Source organism: Struthio camelus, chromosome 1 (genome assembly GCF_040807025.1).
Source record: "Struthio camelus isolate bStrCam1 chromosome 1, bStrCam1.hap1, whole genome shotgun sequence".
Taxonomy (NCBI): Eukaryota; Metazoa; Chordata; class Aves; order Struthioniformes; family Struthionidae; genus Struthio; species Struthio camelus.
This window is the reverse complement of record NC_090942.1, coordinates 100,355,738-100,382,141: the sequence shown is the minus strand read 5'-3', so window position 1 is coordinate 100,382,141 and position 26,404 is coordinate 100,355,738. Positions and strand designations below refer to the sequence as shown.

At 37.3% G+C, this 26,404-nt stretch overlaps 1 protein-coding gene across 6 annotated transcripts in view; it reads left to right on the top strand.

Annotated features, from left to right (window-relative positions):
• The window catches only part of CBLB (Cbl proto-oncogene B), a 144,613-nt gene extending 121,319 nt beyond the window's left edge, over positions 1 to 23,294 (top strand). For 2 of the 6 annotated variants that reach the window (XM_068907604.1, XM_068907608.1), the window contains exons 14-19: positions 3,916 to 4,062; positions 8,892 to 8,980; positions 9,093 to 9,224; positions 10,490 to 10,633; positions 13,843 to 13,968; positions 19,449 to 23,294. In XM_068907604.1, the coding sequence (XP_068763705.1) occupies positions 3,916 to 4,062; positions 8,892 to 8,980; positions 9,093 to 9,224; positions 10,490 to 10,633; positions 13,843 to 13,968; positions 19,449 to 19,711 (901 nt within the window). In that variant the 3' untranslated portion in view covers positions 19,712 to 23,294. The remainder of the gene's footprint in view (positions 1 to 3,915; positions 4,063 to 8,891; positions 8,981 to 9,092; positions 9,225 to 10,489; positions 10,634 to 13,842; positions 13,969 to 19,448) is intronic. The other 4 variants (XM_068907616.1, XM_068907631.1, XM_068907622.1 and 1 more) reach the window with 3 other exon arrangements.
• The last annotated feature ends 3,110 nt before the right edge of the window (positions 23,295 to 26,404 follow it).

The window sequence follows — 26,404 nt, the reverse complement described above, 5'->3', positions numbered from 1 at the left end:
ATACATTAGCAAAAAGTATCGTGCAATAGGAGAGGAACTGTTAGACAAGAACTGATAGTTACAGCGTGATGTCCACACTGAACATGTTATGGGTATAGAGGCTGAACAATCTTGCCCCATGAGTTTTAACTATCTTTAGTAATTGGAACATAGTAGGTACATGCTTGAAGCATATCTTATGCTTTAGTTTAATCTGAAAAGACTCCAAGCTGTGTGCTTCTCAAGGCAAACCCAAGCACAATAAGCAGGGATGTTAAAGGGATTCATTTCAAAAGTATGGTTGTGATCCAGACTAAAACACTGATGTATGTGGACTGCAAGTTCATAGTGTCCAAGTTCAGTTTACCGGGGGGCTTTTCCCTGAAATGCTTCTAAATAATTGTGAGTTGTTGGTTTCCCAGAAGTTCTGTCAGATTACAACTGAGCTGGACTTGAAATGACTTGACAAAAAACACTTCTGTTTTACAACTTTTTCTGTTTTGCCTTTGGCCCTTGATACTCAGAATGAATCACTTCTCAGTAGAATAGGGGAGATTGACATCTAGCTTCTGCTCAACAAACCAGAAAATACCAAGGCGTCTCTTATCAGAATGTAATTCTGACTTTCAGCTTTAAAACACTGCCAGCTAAGGAGTAAGGAAGGGGAACTAGAGAATATTATAATACAGTGTGCCATTCACTTCTGTATTCCTCTGTACACAGGTTTTCTAAAAATGTAGAGTAATAAAGTTTTTAAGAGCCTCATTACTGAAAATTTTCCCAATGTGATAAACAGTTGCCTAAATATTTCATACTTATATATGTTATGATATATTCATCTTTTTAATTACAAATAACTTTGAAATTTTTATCTCTTTATTTTATTAGATTGGTTTTATGTAGAGCAATAGAGTGGCACTGTTACAGTAGAACAGTAGAAGTTGAATCAAACAATTTGATCTTGAAAAAATATCAATAATTGTGGAAAATGGGTTAGACAATGAAAAGGAGTTTTGGAGTCAAATATCATTACAAGTGGAGTCTAAACTGGAAGACTAATATAATTTTTTTTTAAATTACCAATTACAAAATGTTAATAAAATATATGATCCATGTGTAGGACAATGTTATGACCCCTACAAGGAGGGTATTATCTCTATGGTAGTACTGTAAAAACTTCTAATACTTCACAAATAGAAGGCACTTTTCAAATATTAATCTGGCAGATCTTTTCCTTTAAAAATGGAGAGAGACTTTACTAGTTTGAAGGACTTGTCTAAGGCTACATAGCACTCAGAAGTGAAGCCTGGCTTAAAACCTTTGCGTCTGCTAACTCCAAACTAGTAGCGGTTCCTTAGCAGTGTTCTATGAACAAAGCGCTCTAGATATAGCTTTGTTATAGGTTCTTCTGGTTATCGAGTAAATTAGAAGAAAGCAGGAAGCAGGGGCCTGAACTAGTCGAGTCTCCTAAGCTTATTTAGTTTGTAGGTAACAATAAACAATCATCAGGAATCTCCCTGCTTGCCCATCTGAGCACTGGTTTTATTGGGATTGCTGATAAGACTCTCTGTTATAATGTTGTACTTGAAGGCAGATCGTCACCTGAACTCAGTTTTATCCTATAAATTTCCTTAAGGGAAGTAGCTTAAGTAGCTTCCCAGCATTTCGAGAATCAAAATCTCTACTATAACCAACTTCAGAGAGCGCCTACTGCATAGGTCTGGATCAGACTCTACGTTCTGTTAGGTACAGTTTCTGTAAACGTATATCAGAGGGAGATTTTTTTTTTTTTCCCAGTTGTGGCCTTTGGGAGGGCTTCAAATGAGCTTGCAAAATTGGCTTCCATATTGGTCAATGTTGTGCATTTCTGATCTAGAGATTTATATCTCAAACGTTGCTATTTGCAAAAGCCAATAATTAAATTCACGTTAAAAATCAAATAACAAAACAACAAAAAAAATCAGATTTATGTATTTTCTATAAAACGTGCTCAAAACAGCCTGGATTGTCAATGTAAGGATGCCTACACGTCCACAAAAATGAGAACCGTTATTCTATGTGGGCCTTTGAACTTTTTACCTGAGAATTCTACGGAACAGCAGGGTTTTTCATTTTTTTTAAAAAGAACCCTCACATGCTATAGAATTCTTATTATCCTGCTACATTTGTTACCTTCTTTTCTTTAAATGGCCGTACAACAGTGACACAAACCTCATCTGTTAAAATAGGAATAGAAAATCGAAGATGGAAAAAGCAATTTCAAGCTACATTGCTGTATTTACAAAAGGCCTTTTGCTCCCTCTACAGAAAGTGGTTGAAAACTGCAATACAATTTACAGTTCAGTGTCGTAAATCTTCTGTCTTTCAACCTTGTTTGAGTTAGTAGGTCTTCACGAAACAAATTGGATTCCCGTCTTTCACAAGCTTGTTCTTTTAAGTCAAAAGTATATTACTGATTGAAGGAAAGAGTGTCTGGGAAGTTAAAAATACCTAGTGAGCTCTAGACTTTATGTTCAAAGAAAAGCACATCATCCACCCCTCTGCCTTCTATATATTTTTTCTTTTTTCTATTTAGTGACCCCCCCCAAACTACTCATGGTAGCTACAGTTATTCCTTTCTGTTCACACAGTACTTGGACATTCTGAAGTCGTGTGGCATCATCTAGTGTAAAAGGTGAAAGACGTACCTTTTTCCTTTAAGAAGTGTGCTATGTGTCAGATGCTGTTTGTTTTGAAAAAAGGAGGAGGTGGGCCTAGCCTGTCAGTTCAGCTCTTGCCTTACGATAAAATCAAACTAATCAGATCACAGGAAGAGAAGTTATGTCCACTCCCTTCTCAGGTTTCCCTTAACAACTTCCCTAAATGATATATTAAGTAGATGTGTCTTGTAGTGTGGTATGTAGTTCAGTGCAGGGGCCATTAGGCATACTATCAAGCCGTACATCAAAACAGCCATGAATGCATTGCGTGTCTTTTTTCTACGTTCCTAAGCTGTTGGCTTTTTTTGTGGCAAAGAATAAACGTACTATTTACTGCATACTTTAATATCCACATAATTTTTGAAGTCATACACTCACTGCTGTTGGTGTAAGTTTAAGAATCAGTGGGTTTCATGTATGATTGAAGTGAATTAAGCCTTTAATGTAGCCCCTTGTATTTTGAATGTTTTGTTAGCTTCTTATTTATTTTAATGTATCATTGTAATCACTGTAGACAGAGGAACTATATGTATGTTGATTGCTAGACCTATAATCTAGTTGGTTATGTCTTATGAAAGGTGAAAGATAAGATATTGATCTTGTCAATATCTAACGGAATCACTTTTGCCAGACGGTGCTACCTAAAATAAATTTTTTGCCTATCGTTTTGTTTAAGCTCATCCAGTAGAAAACCAAATAGTAAGGTTTTTAGTTTTAAAAGAAATCTCGCATCCAGCAGTGTTGAAACTTGTTACCTGTAAATGGAAATTGTATAGTCTACGTCTTTCCTGGGCTTCCACTGCTTCTAAAAAGTAATAAGAGTCACTGTTTAAGATGACACTTTCAGTTTAGAGTACAGATAATTTTAAATTACAGACAGATTCTTGAAATTTGATAATGGTATGGCTGGAGCAAGGCTTCACTGAAAGGATGACTTTCCACTTCCTCACTGAGTCCTGCTAAATATTCTTTGCTCTGAATTAATTTTTATTTTGTTCTTTTGATAAATGCACGCAGGTTAAAGCCATTTAAGTATTTGTTTAGTAGTCTATTTTTTTGCAATTCTTGGCAATTTTGTGCTTTCTTAAAGCGACAGAAAAGCCAGTAACTTTATAATTTTCAGTTTGACATGGCGTTTTTTGTTTCCTTATATGTAAAGATGTATATTAAGGACATTTAGGCTAAAGGAGATTCTGTAATAGTTAAACTAAAGCTCATCTTTTTCACATCTCCATAGGTGCCCTGTTCCTCTAGCAAACTCACTTTCTGATAAGTTGAGAGACCACACAGATGATGATGATGATGAGTACAAAGTTCCTTCTTCCCATCCTGTAACACTGAGCTCACAACCACCTCATTGTCATAACGTAAAACCTCTTGCTCGGTAAGGTCATTTAGCAGTTTGGGAGGCAACTTATTTACAAAAACAAAAGAAAATAATAAACTTCTTATTTCCTCTCCAAAATGTAATGTGATTCAACGTTTATACTCCTAGTTAAGCTACCTGCCTTCTAAAATGTCTTATCTTTTCAAGCTTGGATTATTTATGCCTCTGTTTCGTTTGAACACCACCACAATCATAAACCTGTGATGTTCGCTGTATTGTATCGCTGCTGTGTCAGAACTCAGCGTTTTCGGCTTTTGAATACCATTCCTGCAGTTGATGCTTTTTTCCCACAGGTTGAGGTTTTCAGACCTGACTAGGAGATTCAACCTCACAACTGCTGCAGATGTTATTTTTAGGAGAATTGTGTGACCAAGAACACCAAAGTCAGCTTTGAAAATCTTAAACTTTCACATTTTATTTAATATATTTTAAGAAGCACTACAGTACTGAAAAACACATGAATCAGCATGCTGTGTCCGGCAACTGTACATGCATACTTTTATTCTCTTTCTATCCTACTTGTACAATGTCTTTTTGCTTTTCAAGCCTGTTTCATGGCAGATTTTCTGTGTGCTTCTCAGGAAGAGAACCTTTTTTTATTCAGATGGACTCTCTCTCTTTTGCGTTAAATATGTTCTAAAATCATATCTCCAAACTGTCACAGTGTTTGAATTACTGATGGATTGTGGCAACGATATTTGGAGCCAAGGGGCATGGCAACTGAAAGCTATGTCACTCATGGTGAATTCCTTGGTCCTTGACTCATAAAGAAAATCTGAATGTCTGGAATGAAAAGAATAAGTCTGGAAAAAAAAAGGGCTAATTCCCTATTGGTCTTGTAGATCAAAGGTATGATATTAAAATCAATTATTGATCTGCAGAATTCAAACTCTTCTACTTTTAAAAACTGTAGTGACATATTGCTACTCCACCATAAATTTTTTTGTTGTTATGTTAACAAATTTTGATGATGAGCAAAATTCTATGTCGGCCAAGCAAAAAATGAAAAAAAAAAAATCCAAGGTCCTAATCCTTTTTATCTCTGCCATTTTTTATCTGGTTTTGTTGAACAGCTTCTGTGTGGGAATGTCTTTATCTGCCATGTCAAGAAAGGGCTGTGTTGCTCACGTGACTAGAGTTACCTTTCTTAGATAGGAAGAAGAGAACAGTATATGGACGGGTTGCCTTGGTTTAGCAGCTCCTGAGGGCTATATCTAGATTAGTAAGTAGTGTAGTGTAGTAGGAGTGGGTCTGTAGAGTGCAACAATTGATGCCAAGAACCCGACATCCACACTGTATGTTTTGGAAAATTTTAAATTCAGAGTAGCCCTACTATGGTCCTGTAGGCAGATTAACCTGTCGTAATTATAGCATACCAGATGAACTCCCTACAGGGCATCTTTTAGGTTGATATCATCCAGAAGCAATCCAGTCTGCATGCTCTGATACCTCTCTGCAATGCATACCCAAGTGCTATATGTAACAATGACCAGGAGATTTGTTTGAAAATCATTCTCCTAATCTGAACTAAAATGCTAATCTTGGTGCACCCTGAAAAATTCTTGGGAAAATCCCCAGCTGGAAAACTAAGAACTTCTCAATTTCTGATATACTGAGTTTGCAGAAAAAGAGTTGAGGGATGCCAATTGGCTGGGCCAGGATTTCACCATACCGTTAGAATTATTCATAGAGGCTATACATGGAAAGCAGATTTCCCCAACATTTTTTAAGGTTTTAGTTTAGTTTTTAGCATGCTGGGTCTTGTGCTTATGTTGTTGTTTTAGCATTAATCCATGACTTGCTGTAGAGAAAATATCCTCCCCTTGCCATTTAGATCACTCTGGTGATTAAAAACAGCAATCATTTTATGTAAAAATATTATCTTAGAACAAACCACTTGCCTAAGCATTAGAAAAAAAGGAAACATCTTTTGAATATTCGTGTATACATATATATAATGTTTCATATACTTAAAATGTCTCCTTTTATCAGTGCTGGTTTGTAAAAGCCGAGATGAACCTTTCAAAAACAAGCTTGATTCTAGCTGATGCTGTATGCGTCATGTTGGAGCTGGGCAAAAAAAAGGAGAAATGAAAAGCTCCTTCCTATTCCCCAATAAGTGAAACACTTGTGGAAAGAAACTTTTTCTCTCATGAGGGGGCCTTAAATATTTAAATTTTTCAGTATTGCTTAGCAAAGCTGTTGATGACAATTGATTTTTTTATTTTCTTTTTTTTATTTTTGTCATAAACTTTGAGTTCTGTCTCGCAGACACCTTCTTTTACCTCTTTCCTAAGTGTTGCTTCCTTAGCTCTTGGATAGTACTTAGAGAGTTCAGTAAAATAAAGAACCTGCAAAACTTCTTGTGGATGGTTTGTAATTTATGAACTACGTAATTCCTCCATCCTACCCACAAATTTATATTTATTCTAAGATTTTATGCTCTTTTGCCAGTAGATGGGACATGTCTAAAAATAGTACAAAAACAACACATTAAATGATTCACAGTCTTGTTTTCTAGCAGATAAATTAATTGTCTGGTTTGTTACAGCTGATCTCCTCCTCCCACGTACAGGCAAGTTCAGCAGTAAGAAATGGAAGAAAAGAGTTTCAGCTTTAGTCTGACTTAGCTACTGTTGGAGGAATGCTATATTATTATATTCACTGTCTTTTCCTAATAAAGCTGTTTCCAAAAAGAAAAGAAAAGGACAGACGGTTTGGTTGTTAGTACTGAGTTGCTACCATTCTTTCTGGTGTTGTCTACTGCCAACGTAAACAGCTATTTCAGCATGGCTTCTAAACTGATCAGTTAACTGGGCTGGCTGTGGCCTGGAAACTTCTTCAGTGGTGCCATGATAGGTTGTCTTGTTGCCTGTGGCTGGTTAAATTATTGAAAATGAAGAATAGATTCAAATTAAAGTTGAAAAGATTCTTAGTTATTTAGTGCATCTGCTGAGGAGTCAGAGAGTGTTGTAGCAACTGCATTTGAGAGATTGAACCAATCTAATTTCAAAGATAGAAGAAACACTTCCTCTGCCACTTCCCTGGGGAAACCAGTGCATAACTAAATAGCTGTTACCATTAGATTTTGTTTTACCCTTTTTTTTTTCCAGTCTTGTAATTATTTCTTATGTTTATTTCATTACTCCTGGTTATAACTCTTGGGACCACAAACACAATTTCACTTGCTCTTTCCTGTTTATATACTCTGAATGATTCCAGACCATTATTCATCCCTCCTTTCCATATGGCCAAAGTGGATAGAACTAGTGTTCACACTATAGATGAAACCCAAAATCTGAAATTCTAGCTGTATCTGCCCCTAGCAGGTTTGCCAGCGATTAGTAATAATGGTCCATGTAATACCTCTCTCTCCCACCTTTCTCTCTCTCTCCTCTCTCTCCCACCTTTCTCTCTCTCTCCTCTCTCTCCCACCTTTCTCTCTCTCTCCTCCCCCTCCCCCCTTTTCTCTCTCCTCCCCCCCTTTTCTCTCTCCTCCCCCCCTTTTCTCTCTCCTCCCCCCCCTTTTCTCTCTCCTCCCCCCCCTTTTCTCTCTCCTCCCCCCCCTTTTCTCTCTCCTCCCCCCCCTTTTCTCTCTCCTCCCCCCCCTTTTCTCTCTCCTCCCCCCCCTTTTCTCTCTCCTCCCCCCCTTTTTCTCTCTCCTCCCCCCCTTTTTCTCTCTCCTCCCCCCCTTTTTCTCTCTCCTCCCCCCCTTTTTCTCTCTCCTCCCCCCCTTTTTCTCCCTCCTCCCCCCCTTTTTCTCCCTCCCCCTCTCCCTCCCTCTCCCTCTCTCCCTCCCCTCCCCCTATCTCTTCCCCCCCCCTCTCTTCCCCGCCCCCCACCACCTATTGCCCAGCATGGTGCCCTCTTTCCAAAGAAACTCTCTGGTTCTTTCTGAACATGCAGGGTCCACAGCTTCAATTACAGGAGTCATTTCCCAGTTCTCTGACATTTATTCAAATAATATTTAATATTATTAAAAGGCTTTCATTCTCTGTTACTGTCCCTCAGTCTTTAAATTGAGTCATCATACAAGAATAATCTCCAGTAGATAATATATTTCTGACAGTGTTATTGGTATCTTTCTACTTTGTTGCCTGAATCTGTCACCTGAAGTTTGTTGTAGGTGGTTTTAATATTTAATTCGATACTGTTATTTAATTTTGGGGGAGTAATGTACTTCTAATTTTAAAATATTAACAGATTGTAGTAGAAGAATCAGTGAGACAGCTTTTTTATAAAGAAATTAATAGATGTGTGCAAAATTGCTTTGGCAGAGATCATTCATTTTTCATTTTAAATGTTTGGCTAATAATTTTGTTGAAATATGTTATTGCCAGCAGTGTGTTCTGGTGTTTCGTTTTGTTTTGGTTTTTTAAAGCCTTTTCTTTCTGGGTACTTCAGTGTGGGTAATTACCAAAACCCACATTTCCCTTCTTTATGTTTTTAATACATAAAGGGGGAATTTTAATAGCTCGGAAGGTGAAATAGGATCAAGCCAGTGACTTAAGTGTGTGAATAAACAGAGCTCTGAGGTGAGGACTCTTTGTAATGTTAGCTCTTCCTCTACCTAGTATTTCAGCCTTGAGTAAGTTTTTTAAGCAATGTCAGTATTTCACCAAGAAAGCAGTATAATTCCTCAAAGGAGTTTTGTTGGAAGTTGCCCAGTACCCACTCCCAATGTGAAAAATCAAAGTTTAAAATCAGCGCAGTTTATATTCTTTCATTTGTTTCAATGTAATGGATTGTGCCCACTCAGATACTTTGTCATGCTGGGAATTAATACTCAGATAACTGGTAGATTGCTTCTTTTTTCATGTCTGCAGGGTGTGTGAGAACGGTCAGTGCGCTGGAATAACGAATGGAACACACAGTGCTACTTCTGAGATGAAGAAATCAAAACATCCAGAGTTAGGTATATTTTTCTTTTTTTTTTTAATTTTTCAATCCTTAATAAGAAAATTTACTCTGTGCCATTCCAGGGGTACAGCAAGAAAGCATTCACTTCTTGTGATTGTGTCATTCAGGAGATGTCTATGACGCACCTACTGTTCCGGTACCTTTGCCACCTGCACGACCTCCTACCAGAGACAACCCAAAACACAGCTCTTTGCTCAACAGGACACCCTCCGATTATGATCTTCTGGTGCCCCCTTTAGGTTGCAGACCTTTTGCTGATTACATTTAATGGTTAACATAGCCTAGATTAACCAAATGCCATGCTTTATTGAAAAAAACAATGTGTATGTTAAGAATACTGAACAAGCTATAGGCTAAATCGCACAGCTATGCTTCAATATTTTCATCAAAATCTGTGCTTGGCATCTGTCTGTAAGCCCTTACGCAAGACACAGACAAAAAGGCAAAATAAATCTGTATTCAGACGAAAAAGAAAGGCAAAAATGTTTTCCATAGAATAGATCATGAATTTTTGTCACTTAATGTGAAGTTTGGCTATTTCAGTCTAATGAGCGTGTGGAGGGTTTTTGAACGTTTTACATCTGTTTTATCACATACAAAGAAGAAGACCTAAGAGGTAGCATCTGAGTTAAAGAAAATTAAACTTTAAAAGTTTTTTTTTATTTTTTACCCCCATTATCAAGAAATAGTCCAAAACTCACTGCTGCCTGTGGTCACCAAAAGCAGTCTTTTCCAACCCTCATTTGTGCTCTTGTATCCAAAAGTCAGTGAGCTTTTTGAGGCCATCTCCTATACCTTGATTGACAAACTCAGCTGTATGATTGCTAGACTATGCTGTCTGTGTCACCATCCAATTTCCTGGTTCCATAAAACCTTTGAACATTTGCCATGTTCCTGCACTATACTTTTCTGAGGTCCCTGAAGTGTTCGGATTTGCAAGAGTGCGTAGAATTGAAAGGAGAACAGCAGATAAAAATCACATTGCTTGGTAAACCTAGTCCTACCTGCACCATCTTTGTATAGGAGTAAACTCTTTTGCTAGGGTCTGAGAAAATCACTCTGTTGATCTCGGGTCAGAGCTTTAAATCGGCAGATCTGATACACAGTGTAATACGTAGCAGATGTGATATAGTCAGCACTGGTGTTTATAAACACATGTATTTTCTTAGCCACTGAAGCACAGCTGTTGTTCTGCAGTGATATTCAATGAGGTCTTCGTTACAGTACATTCTTTGCAATTGAGCCACTAAACAAAATCTCTGTCCCTGTCCCAGAAAAGAAGCTGTGTGCTGCCAAAGGTGATTCAGAGCATGCTTTAGAAGTGGGTTGTGCATAGGAAGAGTCAGGTTTATGCTTTTGTTACTGGAGTCACTGAACTGCTAGGTGAACCCTAGGAGTGAGAGCTTCTGTTAGCAGCCAGAGAAAAATGAATTTTAGGCTGCCCTCTTTATTGTACTATTCCTATTGAAGTCTTGCTTATCCAGTAAGTCTTTCCTAAATGCAGGTGAAGATACATTTGATAGCTCACCACCTTTGCTTCCTCCTCCACCACCACCACCTGCTCGTCAGAGCATCGTTGAGCACACAAAACCTGCTGGTTCAGGAAGTCGACCTCCTTCAGGACATGAGCTGTTCCTTCATCCTCCTGGTAGGAATGCAAAAGGAACAACATATTTTATTTCATTTCCATTTACTCTAGAAGCTTATCTATTCTGTGATAAAGTTGTCGTCAAGCTTCAGAAGTCTGTTTTGCCTGTAGCTCAATATATAAAAGCCAGAAAAATAGGTTTTTAAAATGAAGATGAAACAACTCAAAATATGAAAAGACTCAGGTTTTCGTTACCATGAAGTAATGAGAAAAAGTCAATGTTTTTAGACTACACCTCACTTTTTGGTAAATAGTGCTTTTCTAGTAAGGATTGTTACTTTAGAAGTGCCAAGTTTTCTATTGTGCTCTGTGATACTAGTGTGTATCATTTTGTCAAATCCATTGTCTTTTATAGTTCAATATAATGCATGCTTTTTGTCTTATTTTTAAGTGGAAAAGATGAGGAAAATAAGGGAAGTAATATCCTATTTTGTTGGAGCTGGTGTAAAATTTTGCTGCAGAGCTATATTAATTGTGAATGCCACAATTGCAGGGTTCTCTGGCTCATAAGATTTCTTTGATAATAAAAGTCAGGTTTTCACCCATCTCTTTCCCTCAAATCACTTGTCATGCTTTTTCAGTCCAATATTCAGCAGCTCTGATCTTCTTACCCAAAATCTCAAAATATAAACCCTATGCAAAATTCATCTAAAAATTAAACTTTCAAGTGTTCTGTACCCACATTAATATTGAGTAATCTGACTTTGTAATCCATAAAAGTCCTCAGAGAGGTGTAAGTTTTACCCCAAATCAACATTCGTTCCTGTTCCTGTGACAGCTACAGTATTGTTCTATAGAAACAAGTCACATAAATACGAAAGTATTCTTCCTGTCTGTTGGTACATTTAATAAATGTACGTCTCATTTAACTGCAGCTCTTAAAAGAAATTACATTTGAAAACAATTACATTCAAAAGTTAAGATAATAAAATACATAAAAAAGAATCCATATACCAGAAAATAGATGATTGTGTTGTGATGAAATGTGAATTACTTTCCAGTGTCCACATAATAAACACCTGGTTCCTGTATCTGTACCTACTCATTTCCTTTGCAGGCTACGTTTTTGGAGCAGTGCTATCATGTGAACCACTTTGTTATAAGACTGTGATAAAGTGTTGCCATTCTTTTCTTGGCTGGGAAGTAAAATAGTCTGAAGTAACAGCATTCTCAAATGTAGAGACCAAAATCACAACCTTAAGTTTGGGCACTCAAGAGACCTTGTCAGTGTCAAGAAGTGCTGGTTTCTCAGTCTACTGTACTGTATTAAGTATCAAAATGATCAAGTGCTATGCAAATTCAGCTGCATTTTTTTTGATCTTCATGATCTCTACTAGGTGCATGCACATTTGTTTTGTTTTTACTGTTACAGTGACGGACACACGGTCAGGGACATGGACATTAGAATTATCTACAAAGTTTAGAAATCTTGTATATATTTTCCATTTTGAATCAGGCTACTGCAAGGAATTGCATCAATGACAGTGAAATATGACAGGTTTGCTTCACTATAACAGATCACCAAAAAAAGGAAATTTTTTATAGCTTGTGTTCACATAATGAAATGTCATTTAAAAATCAACACGGACTTCAAAGCTTTGAATAAATTTGCCCCAATACAAGTACGTATAAATAATTAGGTTGAACCTGAGTGACCTTTTTTGGAATATTTTATTATGTATTTATTGCTATCAGTTAAGACCTGAACATAGAGTAATTTGCCAAAACTCTGTATGTTTTATAACACAGAGCGCAGCTTAGTACATATCTTGTGAGATAATCCCTCTGCATGAGTCCTAGTAATGATTTGGCCTGTTACAGGATGTAAAGGTTGATCTTCATAAATGTAGGGCCAGGAATTAGTTTGTCTTCTACACTTCAAAATAAAAATAATGCAATATTCAGAAGTCCAGTCTAAACGGGTGCCACAATTACATCATCTGATGCAGAAGCACACACTGCACTGTTCAGCCCTAATGGGAGTAGAGAGAGACAACGAACGCCTCCCCCACAATCTCCATACATCTGCATGCAATTCCAAGAAACATGTGGAGTTTTAAGTTATTAGGCATTATTTCCAAATAATCTGAGAAACATCAAAGATAGTGTTAACAAAACATTTCATAGCTTTTAATTAAAAATATGGAAAGTGTATTTACGGCAACATACACAATAAATTCAATCTTATAACATCATTCTTCATTAGTCTTGTAAGTGTACACATCTGCTCAGTGACACAGGCTTGTTTTTTTTCTTTCTTTTTTCCTTTCTTTTTGTTTTTTTTTTTTTTTTGTTCAAAGGGTATTTCTAAAGCTGTATTACTCACTTTGCATCTTGTCAAATAAACCACTGCATTTATATAGCAGATGATTTATGATGAGTTTATTGTAATTGGTTTCTGTACAAGTCTGAGGTGATTTCTCAGCTGTCCATCAGAGTCTGAGAGATTAGAGTAATGATCACATCATCAACAGCAAAAAAAATGCAGACACACAAACGCAGGCATATGCATGTTCCCCTAGACTGCTATGAGTCCAGAACAGAGGCCGGGTCCACAGTGATGTTAAACGCTTGCTGAGCTACATCCACAATAGCCTAAAAAAATTGTGAAGGAGGACAGAATATGCCAGGACTTTCTATTTCTACCCCCCCCCCCCGCTTTTTTTTAATCTGTTCCTGTAATCAGCAAAGGGAGCTGAAAAGTCTGTTAAACAGCCTTTACCAGACCCTTCAACATTTGCTTAGTAGCTGGGACTGCACAGGTAGGGAGTCCACCCTGCTGTCTTTGTGGCCTGCACATGAATGAAGTGGGACCAAACTGACTAGCAGCAGTACTTCTAATTGTGCTGCTGCAGGCTTTGCAATCTGTTCCATGCTTCCTCAGCTACTCTCCTAGCGGTACCAGGGCTGGCTAATTAAAAAGTACCTCAAAGAGGTCAACTGAGGAGCAACAGTCAGTACAGGGTAGGCTAGCTTTGAGCTATGCTCCTTTTTCAGTCACTTCAAGGCATAGTTACGTGTCTACGGTGCAAGTGTTGAGTTTGGATGTATGCATGAGTGCACACGTTCTATGGAGGAAATGTTTCTATTTGCATTCATGGCCCTTCTTTTGGGAGGGAGGCTATCTTAAGTCTAGGTTCTATGTGTCAGCCCTACCCCAAATAATTATAAACGTTCTAAGAAACCTTTTTTGTTTTGTTTTTTTATAGATCCCCATTTTGATCCGATAACTGGTCCTGTCCCTTTGCCACCTGCTCGCAGAGTAACTGGAGAAAACATCAAAGCAAATCGGACATCTCAAGACTATGATCAACTTCCTTCCTTACCTTCTTCAGGTAAGGTAGAAAACTGTGCTCAGAGAGAACTGCAGCTTAACAAAGCAAGTAATTTTCATCCATTAAGTCCAGTGAGGTTTTTGTCGTTCAGGACAACAACTGGCAATGGCAATATGGTGATAGGAAATGATCAAAGGACAATAGTCATGAAAATTCTGCAATGAGGTTAAAAGTGGCTATCTGCCCCCTGTACGGTCGTGTAGATGTTCTGGCAAAAAAAATCTGATTGCCTTCAATTTCACTAGCTGCCAAACTGAGTGCTTGTGTGAGTTCTAATGTTATTTTTTGAGAAAGGCAGGGATTTTTCTGCCGCCTTTGAAGCTTACAAGAGGTCAGAAGTCCTGCAGGGTCCACATACCTCTCAATTCCAGGGGTTTTTTTATTGCTCCTTGGAAAAGTGTAGCTTGAATGTCACTAGGAGTAGTATTTGCTTCTCCTTTGTACTAATGTATCTATCTGACGTTCTAAGAAATGGTAAAAATATGTTTTGATGAAAGTAAAGAGCCAAAGCCAAATAAAATTCAGTCTTCCATTTGTAACAGAGCAGGTACAGTAGAATCAATTCCTCTGGCATGGAAGTTTCACTCATTTTTTCCAGGCAATGAAAATATCATTTAAAGGAAAGCTACTGACATTAAATGAATTAAAATAATGTCAGTATTACCTATATCCCGAAGTAGTTCTGCCAATTTGTAGACAAATTTTCTGTTCTTTATGGAACTGAGCGGGATGAATGAGTGTTTGGGGAAGGGAGAAGATTGTCCCAGCTGCATTATTTTGCTGTGTTTAGAGACCACAAAGAAAAATAGCCAAGTGATGACCTGAACCATTACACACTATTCATATTTATACCTCCACTCCTATGAACTTCTCTTTATACTCACAGTTTGAAGGCTTGCTCTGTAATGTACTTTCCAGAGAAGAGTGGAACTGTGTATACAAACTCTTTTCTAATGCATAAAGGAAATAAAGGATGTATTTCTCTAATCTTTCAGTATTATTAGTCATTGGTGTTTAGTTGCAACAATAACAAGTGGAAAAATGATATCCTTTTTCATGGTAATGATAAATCTCTTCCATGGTAAGATGCAACTCCACTCAGGGGTATAGGAAAGAAAGAACTTCTTTTTCCAACTTGAAGTGCAGCAGAGGTTAAGCAAACCAGAGGAGTACGATGGAATCTTTCATGGCTGCCACAGCTCAGAGTCTGTGAGATGCCTTTGGTAAATAGTCGCGCTTTCAGGAGCACCCCTCTGTTAATATGACATTGTTGCTCCTTTTTTTTCCATTGTTTGAAAAAACTTGTTTTACAGTGCATATTTTTAATGTGACGCTATGAGGAAGCTACTTATCTTACAATGTTATCCTGAGCTATTTAGGGAGTTTTAAATGCTTTTGCAATGTAAATTATGACAATTATATGACCACCTTTTGAAACTACGGAACTTTTCTTCAGTTCTGTGTAGAGCGTTTTTTTAATTTTCCTGAATAACTGCAAGATGTTTGTTATTTAAGAGCTTTTAGAAGTCACTTAGTAAGTACTTTTGTATCTGTGTTTCCCACAGCTATCTTCTAAAATAGCTGTATGCTTCAACCTTTACTATAAATGTTGTGCTAAATCAGCATGATGTACAGCAAGATATTCAATTTAATTTCAATTAAATGAAAACTATGTGATAGATCATGTCATACTATTAATGGGAAAGTTCTTTCTACAGCGGCAGTAGTTCCATGGAGTGGAACCGAGGAGCTTCAAGATGAACTGCTTCACCTTACTCTGTGATTTAAAAAGACAATGTAAAGAGTGTAACTCTACTCAGAACTTTTCTTTTTGCATTTAATCTGAATTAATCAGTTCACTTAGGAAATCCATCTTCATTTCAACCCTTTAATACGGTTCTTCTTTGAAGTAGCTGGAAAGGCAATGTAGTCCAGTGTAAAATCTAATTATAATTTAGCCATTGTTTCACTAGAGTAGCACGGGAAGTCCCTTGACTTCTGTGCTTCATTTTGGTTGTTTATAGTATTGGAACACCTACCTTACTGTCGTCGTGGTGTTTAACTGGACTCTTAATATGTCATGGCAAATTTATTCTAATGTAGTAAGTATTTAGTATTGAAAAGTTAGGAAATCGTTCTCAGCAATTCACCGAACTATTCCCAAGGCATGTTTTTTTCAGACTTAAATACATAGTTTTTAAATTATTGCATTAAATGGAAAGAGGAGATTACTAGCAGAGGTAGTGTCTTTTACAAAGCACAGCCAATGATATGCAGGAAAGGTAGAAGACAATTCGGCCTCTAATGTAGGTGTCTGCTGTATTTTACTGAGTTTAGCTATTCTGTAGGAAATGGATTCAAATGGCTAGTTAAGTGTATTTGCCTGCTATCTCCTCCCTCATCTGGCCTTATTAACGCACTAGCGTGCAAATTTAAGTTCTTAAACTGAAATGGGTTTTCCTGGAAGTGAGGGGTGGGGCGAGACAGGCAGGCAGTGGCAGTGTACATAGCATTTGAGGGTGGATTTCAGTTTACCTCATCTGCTTTAGAAATGCCACATGTGACAGAAGAGCATACCTAGCAGCTCAAGGGACCAATAGCTCCAATAGATCCTTTCCCGCTTTCTCCCTGCTCTGTCAGTGCCTTAGTACAGATGTCCCCTAGGTATGCTTTGTTTTTCTACCCCAGTTAGACATAGCTGCTTGCTGCTGCTCCACCGAGAGCTTTGCACAACAACCCCATTTCACCCAGCAGCTCATCTTGCTTGTTTCCCTGATGCTTCTTTGTATGTCAGTGGAAGACCATGGGGCATAGTGGCGAAGCAGCAAGGGAAGGGAGAGTGAGCGGTTTCACAGTGGAGAGAAACAAAGACAGTTGGCATCATTGCAGATAAACTCTTCCCACTGTGCCACAGAGCTCTTGCATTTGACTTACAAGTTTTTCCACACGTTTAAAGCATTTATGAAATGAGCCTGTCACTGTCTTTATGCTAATCAGTTTCCTAAGGGTTAAATCTAGTGTTCAATTACAGAAGTGCAACTGATAGAGGAGACTCCTTGCTGTGGAAACTGTTAAACGAATTACACAATTAGAAAATCTATTTGAATTCTTATTTAGGCATCCATGGTGGCTGACACATCCGAGAGGATGGGGGGTTGGAAAGGAAAGTCCTGCTTATATGCCTCTATCTCTGTGTCCAGATGGATGTGCAGCTTAGGCTTAGTATCTGTAAGCTCAGGATTCAGTGTGATGCCCAGCTTCAGCTAAAATTGTATATGGATGTGAAGATATTGAAAGAGATGTCAGCACTTAAAAAATAATAATTGGAATTCAGTTAGAGAGAGAGGGCTGAAAATCTTTTAAGTATCTCTGCTATGGAGAGACATCACTGCAGTGAGAGGAAAGTGCATGTGTTGCAAATCTTCCTAGAGAATGAAAAATGACCCCTCTAAATGACATGATTGCTTAAGAAAGTTTCTTAGGAAGCTTCAGCAAAGTGAAGGTGTTATTCAAGGAGAAATTTCATCTTCAAGCCTGTGTTAGACTGGCTAGAGCAAGAATTATTTCGTGTCGCACACACACGCACACAGGTATGGCGTATGCATAAAGAATTTCTGCTGTACTTCAGGGGAAAACGTAAAGTTTACGGATTAATTTTGTTTCATCTTCTATTGATAAGTCCATAGTAACATGTGATACTAATTGGTTTTAAATATTCATGAAAGAGTTAACAATTTTAATATGATAGATTATTAGAAATACAAAGAGTATTCTTCTCTCATAGTCTCTTCTGAGTTTTCTGACATAAATGAAATTAGAAATTTGAAGGTGTTTCTGGTTTGGTTTAGTTTTTAATTATTAATCACATTTCCAAAACTATTGCTAATTTTTTAATCCACTGTATTTCACAGATCTTCCATAGCTTCATAGTAGGCTCAGATGTGTCTTGAGTTGTGTTTACTAGAATGCTTAGCATTTGTATAATGCTTTTCATCTTCAGAGACCTTACAAATATGCAATAGTCCTTGGTATCTGCAGGTTGTGTCATGACTATATTGCACGGAAAATAGGCAATGAAATCAAACAAAATTAACCTCATCCCCTTAATGTAACTTCTTAATCAAATTGCTGTTGTTCATTTGTTACATGAATACCACCATCTTTCTAAAAGTGCTATTTGTTCATCTTCTCTGAATTAAGAAATTGAATTTATAACAACATTCTCATCTGAATGCATAGCAACTAAGTTGTAGGAAAAACAAACATTGAGTAGACATACAATAATGTGGTCTTTTCTGATTCATCTTAAGTGTTTAATGTACTCTGTTGGATTACAGTCTGAATGTTCTCACTGTGCAGCATTATGATAAGTAGCAAATTGTAACAGTACTACTGGAAATACAATATTCTTTTTCATCACTAGAAAACTCTCTCTGAAGTACTTAACACTGCCAAATGCCATTGCTGACAGTAAGCATCACAGCCAGCAATTTCATAATTTATCTATCAATGTCCCTGTTTGTCGATGGAACTTTTTAGACCCTTTTTGAAGGTTTAAAGACTTTTTAAAAGAATATTTTGCTCTTGAAAGTGTGTTCTGCTGTATGCCAGCTTGTATTTAAGCTTTTTATTGTGGAATCAGTGAGGATAAAGAGGTTTCAGGAAAGTACCAAGTTTACTTTACTTGAGTACTAACCTCTTGACTCTGAGAAGATCAGCGGGTCTGAATATTAGGCCTTTGCATCAGCACATCATGATTGTTAGCACCAGCCTTAACTGTGAAGGTAACATTTGGTAGAGAAGAGCGAAAAGAGATATTTCCAGAGGGGGATGAGGGAGGTGAAAGGATCATATTCTGGTCTCACCATGGAAATTAATGGGACTAGAAGGTTTTTTGGAGAAACCAGTTGTTTCTGTACTGCTGCATACTTGGTATGCATGAAATGAGCTACAAATGACTGAACAGAACCTGCATGATGTACGATTAAGCAAACAGTTTTTCTCCTTCAGGCATATTTGGTTGGATTCCTCATCTGCACAACTTGCAGACCTGTTTAATTTCCTGAATAAAAGTGTGACCAAATTTGGGGTCTTTAAAACAGTCTAGGAACAAGAAGTCCTCAAACTGTAGATTGAGAGTGGAAATCCTTTCCAATTACCACCATCTTTGCTCCTTCATCATGCTTTCTTTTCCTTCCAGCTTTGGATAACTCAGACTGTAGCTTGTACTTGCATGTTGTTATCGTATTAATTAACGTAGCATTTCACTACGTTCTTTCTATTTTGGATTTTCTTGAGGGTCCCAGCTTCTCTCAGAATTTTAAAATGCTATAGATCAGCAAATTAAGATTCACGTTTCTTTAGAATGTCACTTTTTAAGCTGCTTCTTGAGGCTAACTAACTTGAGGCTGGACCTACGTGTAATACAGTTTTTAAGCCATTTCGTAATGATTTCTATCCATCTCCTTTGTTTTAAACAGATGGTTCACAAGCACCAGCCAGGCCCCCTAAACCACTTCCTCGGAGGACTGCACCAGAACTGCACCACAGGAAAGCGTACAGCTCTGACAATTCCACGGAAAATGTGGATGCAAAAATTGCAAAACTTATGGGAGAGGGCTATTCCTTTGAAGAAGTCAAGAGGGCACTTGAAATAGCCCAGAATAATGTTGATGTGGCCCGTAGTATTTTAAGAGAGTTTGTCTGCTTTCCTCCACCAGTCTCCCCACGTCTCAATCTATAGCAGCATGAAGATTTTCTAGGAGCATGTGAATTCTACATATACGTGTGCGGATTGGGGAATGAGAGAAAGAAGAGAAAGGGAATGTTTTTCTCTCATCGTTAATAGGAGGGTATCTATTTCCAGCAGTTTATCAAAGAATCATGGCTGCTCTGATCAAGACTTATAAATATGCTGAGGCTTATGTATTTTTGCTAGCCATACTTTTTTAAATCAGGGTTGAACTGACAAAATAATTTAAAGAAGTTTACTTCCCTAGAACTTTTAATCTGTGAAATGCTTTTTCTTGTTTACAAGTTGGCAAGTTACAGTTTTCTAGATGACGCCTGTACTGTGTTTCTGTTCATATTCCCTTGTACTTATGGTCAGTTCTGCTGTAGCATTCACAACAATTTCCATGCTGACCACCCCATCAACTAAATCATCACTTTCTAGAAGCTCTGTATCTGTTTTTTTTTTTTTCTCTTACAAGATGCTTTGTTTTTTGCGTTTCAGCTCATCAAACAAATGCAAAAAGTATGTGGCCTTCACTACTGATTTTTTTTTTTTCTTCTGAGATTCCTTTGCTTTTGAGAGAGGAAAAATCTGAATGTAAAAATGCGTTATTCTGTCTGTGAACTGCCTTTTTAAAGGTATTTTGACAGTAATGTTGGGCAGCTTTCTGTTTAACATGAATTCCATGACCTGTAGTCCTCAAGGTCTTTTATCTACGGTTTCCACAATTAAGAGCAAACAAGAGGTCCCAACCTACAAATAAAACACTTCATGCAGTTGTGATACAATGTCATGATATGTAAAAGCTCTTGAAAATTTGGTTATTTGATTGCAAACGTTCAAAAAAGCCAAATGCACATGATGATACTATGTTTAGATTACACACTAAGGGCACTAGTTCTCCAAGTCTTATGTATTCTGAGGCATGCCAGACTAGAAGGAATCTTTCTAATGGTATTCAGGTAAATTCCAGTTCTAGCTTCTGTGAAGAGGAATTTGGTTAATTTTTTGTTTGAGTGATTATCCTGTTGTTCATTATGTCTTGGATCAGTTCATATTAACATGGAAACTTTAAATCTTTGATGCACTGTCCTAATGCTACTGTAGCAATATTTTTTGCAAAGCTCTGTAGTAATCTCCTCTGTACACATTATTGTGCTTGCGTATATGTTTAATACCCAAATTCACTCATTCACTTTCCAGCTGCTTAGTTGGAAACATATTTCTTTGCTGTAGATGGCTAGTGAGGCTCTGAGGTTTTATTTTAAAGCCCACATTAATGCAAGCCAAATTAAATTTTTTTCTAATTTTAAGTCTATTTTTCATACACTCAAAAGTTAAGGGTCCAGATATTTTCAGAATAATTCTTGTAATTGCTGCTTTCCTGTTTTTATATGAAACTTTGAAATCATCTTTTCCTTTATTACTTTTGCAAAAGAGTAATAAACCAGATAGTTTCCCCATTTTAAAATGTGACCAGCATCTGAAAGCTTTCACATTGTGCGAAAGTGAGTATGAGATATGTATTTATTATTCCCTTTCAGCTGTCAGTTTTCTCCTTCACTCATAGCAAGTGATTAAAGTTACACCACTTGCATTGGCTGCTGAGATCTCACCCTGTATTTCTTTTAAAGATGTAAAGACAGCAAATATCTGAAGTATAGGATTCAAAGTAACTGAGAGCACCCAGCAGAAATTGCTGTTATATCTCAAAGTCCATCACTTCATCAAAAAGCTTATTCTTAAAAATTAAATAAATTATTTCACAGCAATGCAAAGCATAGTATGTCTATCATTAATCTGCTTTGGTCCAGTGATAAAAGATGAGGAGGAGAATTCAGGCCATAGGAAAGAGTTTCTGTTCCATTTTGATTTAAGCAAATTATTCGGAGTTTGTTCTAGAAAAGGGCATTTGCAACTTCCTTTTTATGTTCATTCTTTGTGCACAGCTTCCAAAAAGTTTTGATTGAAGTTATATTCTGGTTTGAGGAAGTCTTTCTCTCCTGTTTTAGTGGAAAGTGTGATGCTGTCTTGAATTCTTATGTTCATTTGGTTTGCTTACTGCATCATATTGATAGAACTGTAGCATTTTAGCTAACTAGAAATTCAGAATGATGCATACTATTAAACACTGAGGTTGTACTGGAATTACTTAAGTGTGGTTCTAGCATAACTGGCAGCCTAGCAATGATGACAGTAAAAAAAAGAATGCTATACAAGGACAAGCAAACCACCTACAGATTGAATTTTGAAATTTTGTATTTTAATGGGTAACACTGCCATATCATCTCTCATTTTCTCAGTTTTATGCTACAGCATAGTATAAATGATACCCCTATGTTTCAATTAGAAGCTGGAACTGTTGCCTGATAGATTAAGGTTTTTAAATTATTTGCTTCTCCTTTCTGATTGTGACCACCAGCAACATACATTTTTTTCCTATCTACTTAAAAAACTTGATGAACAATATCCTCAGTGGTAACTGTAAGAGTTGCATGAATCTTCAAATGAGTGTAATCATCACACTTTTAAATAGTGGAAAGTGAAGGCTGTTTCAAAGCTCTTTTGGTTAATAGATTTAAAGTGAAACAGAAAGAAATTGCTTTGCTAGAGTGTTGATGTTTACTATGCAGGAATTAATGGGCTTTAAAAAAATTAATCTGGGCACAGTCTAGTTGTCTGAAAAATATTTTAACCTTTTAAAGACTAAAGGTCTGAGCCTGGCAATGTGTAACGCAAATATACAACTTTAAGCAAGACTGACTTTAGTGAGATTTCTTGGATAATCAAAGTTGGTTAAACTCAGAAACGTGTTTGCTATCATGATGAAGGCTACAGGCATATTTCCTCCAATTAAATGTCAGTACCGGCTTTAGACCATCGTTCTGATGTCTGTCAGCCTCACCTTTTATCTCATCCTGGCTAAATTACTGCATTTTAAGCAAATTGGCTGAATCAGAAGTTGAGCAAAATAAGTGAACATCAGCAGCATGGATCCTTTCCAAAGACTCTTAAGTAGGAAAAAAATGAAATTATGCTAAAATAAATGAATTGAATATGTTAATGGCTTGGCTGGAACCCTAAAATGGCCACTGGTAAAATCTGTTAATGTTTCATATCTGAACAGTGCATCTGGCATAGATTTTTTCATAATGTGAATTTAGGAAGTTTTATACCAGGATCTTTTTTTTCAGTTACATTTCTCAAATTTTCAGCTTGAACCTTTACTTTGCACTGACTGCTCTTACCTGAAAGCATTTAAATTTTTGTCTTAAAGCTTGACAAATTTGGAAGCGTATAAACAGTGTATTTTAAGCAGATTCAGGTACTGCCTGTTGATCTGGAATTTAGTGCTTTAGGAATGACTTCTTGAAAAAGGACTTCAGTAGTTTCCATTTTGAAGGATTTTCTTCCAAATAACTATTTTATCTGAAAATGCCTTTTATAAACTTGTCTAACATGTGGCAAACTTAGTGATGTGTTCAATTAATTTATATTTTATTCAACATTATTTTTCAATTCTGGTTATTATGTAAGCTCAAGTTCTTTATCTGTTCTTGTAAGGTATTTTATAAAATTAATGTTAACAGAATGTTGGGTTGCTCTGTGATTTTTCAAGCCTCTCTCTCTCTCTGATACTGAATATTATCACTTTTCATATACTGCTTTAGAAACATAGCCTACCTTGTGCAAAAGCAGAACATTGTCTTGTAATCCAGAAAAACGAGACCTTGCTGTAAAATAAGGTCTGCATTTAGACATCCTCTTTACATCCCCAGCTGTTAGTTCACTTTCTAAATTTCAGCAGTAAAGACTTACAAATTGACAGTAACTTCAAAATGTGCATGTCATATAGTTGTATACCAGAAAGATCATAATCATTAACTATTAGAATCCAAAGTGAATGAACTCTATGTCCAAATGCAGATTAATTTACAAACAGTTAAACAAGATTTTTCCTGAAGAAAATGGTGACAAACTTGCGGTGATGTTGCTTTAACATCTTGCTCCCTTATGTTCTCAAGCATTCTAAGTCTTAATATAAAAAGTATTTTAGGAATGTAAAACGTTTTTTTCTTTGCTTTTTATTCCAGCATTCTGAAAACGTGTAGAAAACCTAAGCCCACCACATTCCGTGACCATATAACTATTTAAAGCCCAACAGCATTCCTTGCAGGGAGGGTCAGGCCTTGAATGGTGAGATTTTGATGGTAGCTTGTTTAGTTCTTGCTTAAATCCTTTCCCATTATGTGATTCACTAGCACATTACTAAGTACAGAAGTTAACTGTTTGGTATACTTGTCCTTAGTCCTCTGCTTCCCTGCTTCGTTCATTTTTCCCCTCTGTTGTGAAAGTCACCCGTCACTTGATTGTGTCACAGGTTTTATCAGGTGGGTGCTCCTGGAATGTTTCAACAAGTTGAGGTTGATAAATAGAGTCATCTAATTCTGAACAAGGTACCTACCTCCACTTACCGGTTGTGATGAGTCTCCATCTGGAGAATTATAAATTTACGTAATAAAACGTTGTGTGTTATCCTGGTACGTAGCAGGGGGAATTCTAGTTCAAAATAAATCCTAAATCCCAAATCTCTTAATCTTAAATCTCAAAATAAATCTTAAATTAGTAAATCTTAATTCCATAACCTTCTTGATGGGCAGAAGGAATTTAAAGGCCTCAGAGTAATATACACTGTGATAATATTGTTGCTTCTTAGGCCTTCTAGAAACAAAAGCACAAACCCGATGACTGTTGATCTTCTGGCTGTAAAGCTACCCGCATCTGTCTTGATGCATGTAGGAACCAGCCAATCTAACTACATTAATACGCAATTGAAAAAAACTGCTTCCTTTTTTTTTCACTGCAGTAACTGCCATGATAAGCAGCAAGATGGGAGAGGACCAGATAACTGCATAGAGGAAGATAATTTTCTCCCAGCAATACAAGCCTTCTCTCCTGTGGGCAGACACGATTTAGCTGTTCCAATTGCTGTGATGTTTTCAAGGGCTTGACTGCGAGCTGTTTTGAAAACTGCCTGGATGTCTATTTCGGATGAAACAGTATTTGGTAGGATTACACCAGTCTTGGATTATTGTGTCCTTCTCCAAGAACTTCTTCTAAAGACAAGTTATTGTGCAGCTGGATGCCAGGACCTTAGCAGCATAGGGAAGCGTGAGGTAGCTCAGAATGTTTTTTTGATGCTAGCAAAACAGCCAAACACCTCATGAGGATTTACGTGCAAGCACACTGTTTTTAAAGCTCATCTTGATTTGTGAGGGCTATATGCACATGCTAATCTGGTGAAGCATGGAAGAGGGAGCATGCCAGTTAATGCCAGGCTGTAGAGTTTAGAACTAGGCCATGCATTTACCTTTGGAAAACATCTGCTCCTTTTGGATAGCTGAACTGAATGTGCAGAGTAACCAGGCTGCTACAGTCATCCATGTTAATTTCAAAGAGCCAGGTTTTCTCCCTGGATAGCTGGGGAGGTGCATGTGCTTACCCCAGAATAGCTCACTTTTTTCTCTTGAACTGTATAATGAAGAGAAGGGCACTGCGAAAAATAAATGTTTCCTAATAGCATTGATCTCCATAAGGCAGTAAGGAGAGCTCACTTTTTAATATATAATTTACTATTGGAGTATCACTGATTTTCGAAATCTGTACAAAGGTAAGTAAGTCTACATCATCAGCTCTTCAGGAATACTTTGAACTAGCAGCTGGCATAGTTCTCTGGAGCTATTAAATTGTATGAACATCATGACTTTCACCTGTTTCCTCTTAAAGTTTGCGTCTTCATTACCAATTCAATATGATCAAAGTACAGTTCTTGAACCCTTCTTTCAGTTTTTTAATTCTCTGTATTCTTCACTATGGCTGTTATCGCTAGTATGTTCTTTATTATCTACACTTACACACTGTAATTCAAATTATTCTCTTCACCCACATCCCAGCTGGGGCCAGGTTCAGCCCTGCCTTCCTCTCGCAATGGACATCGCTTGTTTACATTCTCCTTGTCTCCCTCTAAGACTATTTTTCTTCCCTTTCCCCTACCCCAATGCTCTTCAACACTGACATCAGCTAGCAAGCACATCCTTCGTCTTCATAACTGTTAACAGACACTTCACAGTCTCCATCTCCACTTGCTTCCACAGTGCCTGCTATGCTTACAGCGTTCTGCTAGTCTTGTCTATGGAGATTTTCCATGCTATATTTGAAGGGCCCCTGTGAATACAGCCATCCAAAATGGGTTCAGAATTCTATGAGAAAGCCTGTTATCTTTTTTTGTTGTTATCACTGGCAATTTTTTCTGTTCCCTTCTCTGCCTGGAAATATGCTCTTGTGTTTCATGATGAATTTAGGTTGTAAGTTTGTCAGGGAAAGGGATGAAATCCACTGCTTATTTCGACAGATCCCTAATATGTTTCTGAGATGTGAAAAGAAACCAATAAAGACGTCCTCTCCCAACAGCAGTCCTTGTGTTTGAGATGGCTTGTGTCTCAAAAAGAGTGTTAAGAATACGTGTTCCCAGCAAATGTGGTTTGTAGCCTGGATGGTCACAATTATGTTTGGTTACTCCTATTACTGGGAGCGAGGTGCAGGGTGAGGGGAGAACACTGAAATACGTTTTCCAAGAAGTGTCGATGAAGTTGGGAAGTCACCTGCAGATGAAGGTGAGTGCTTACTGTGAGGGGTCAGGAT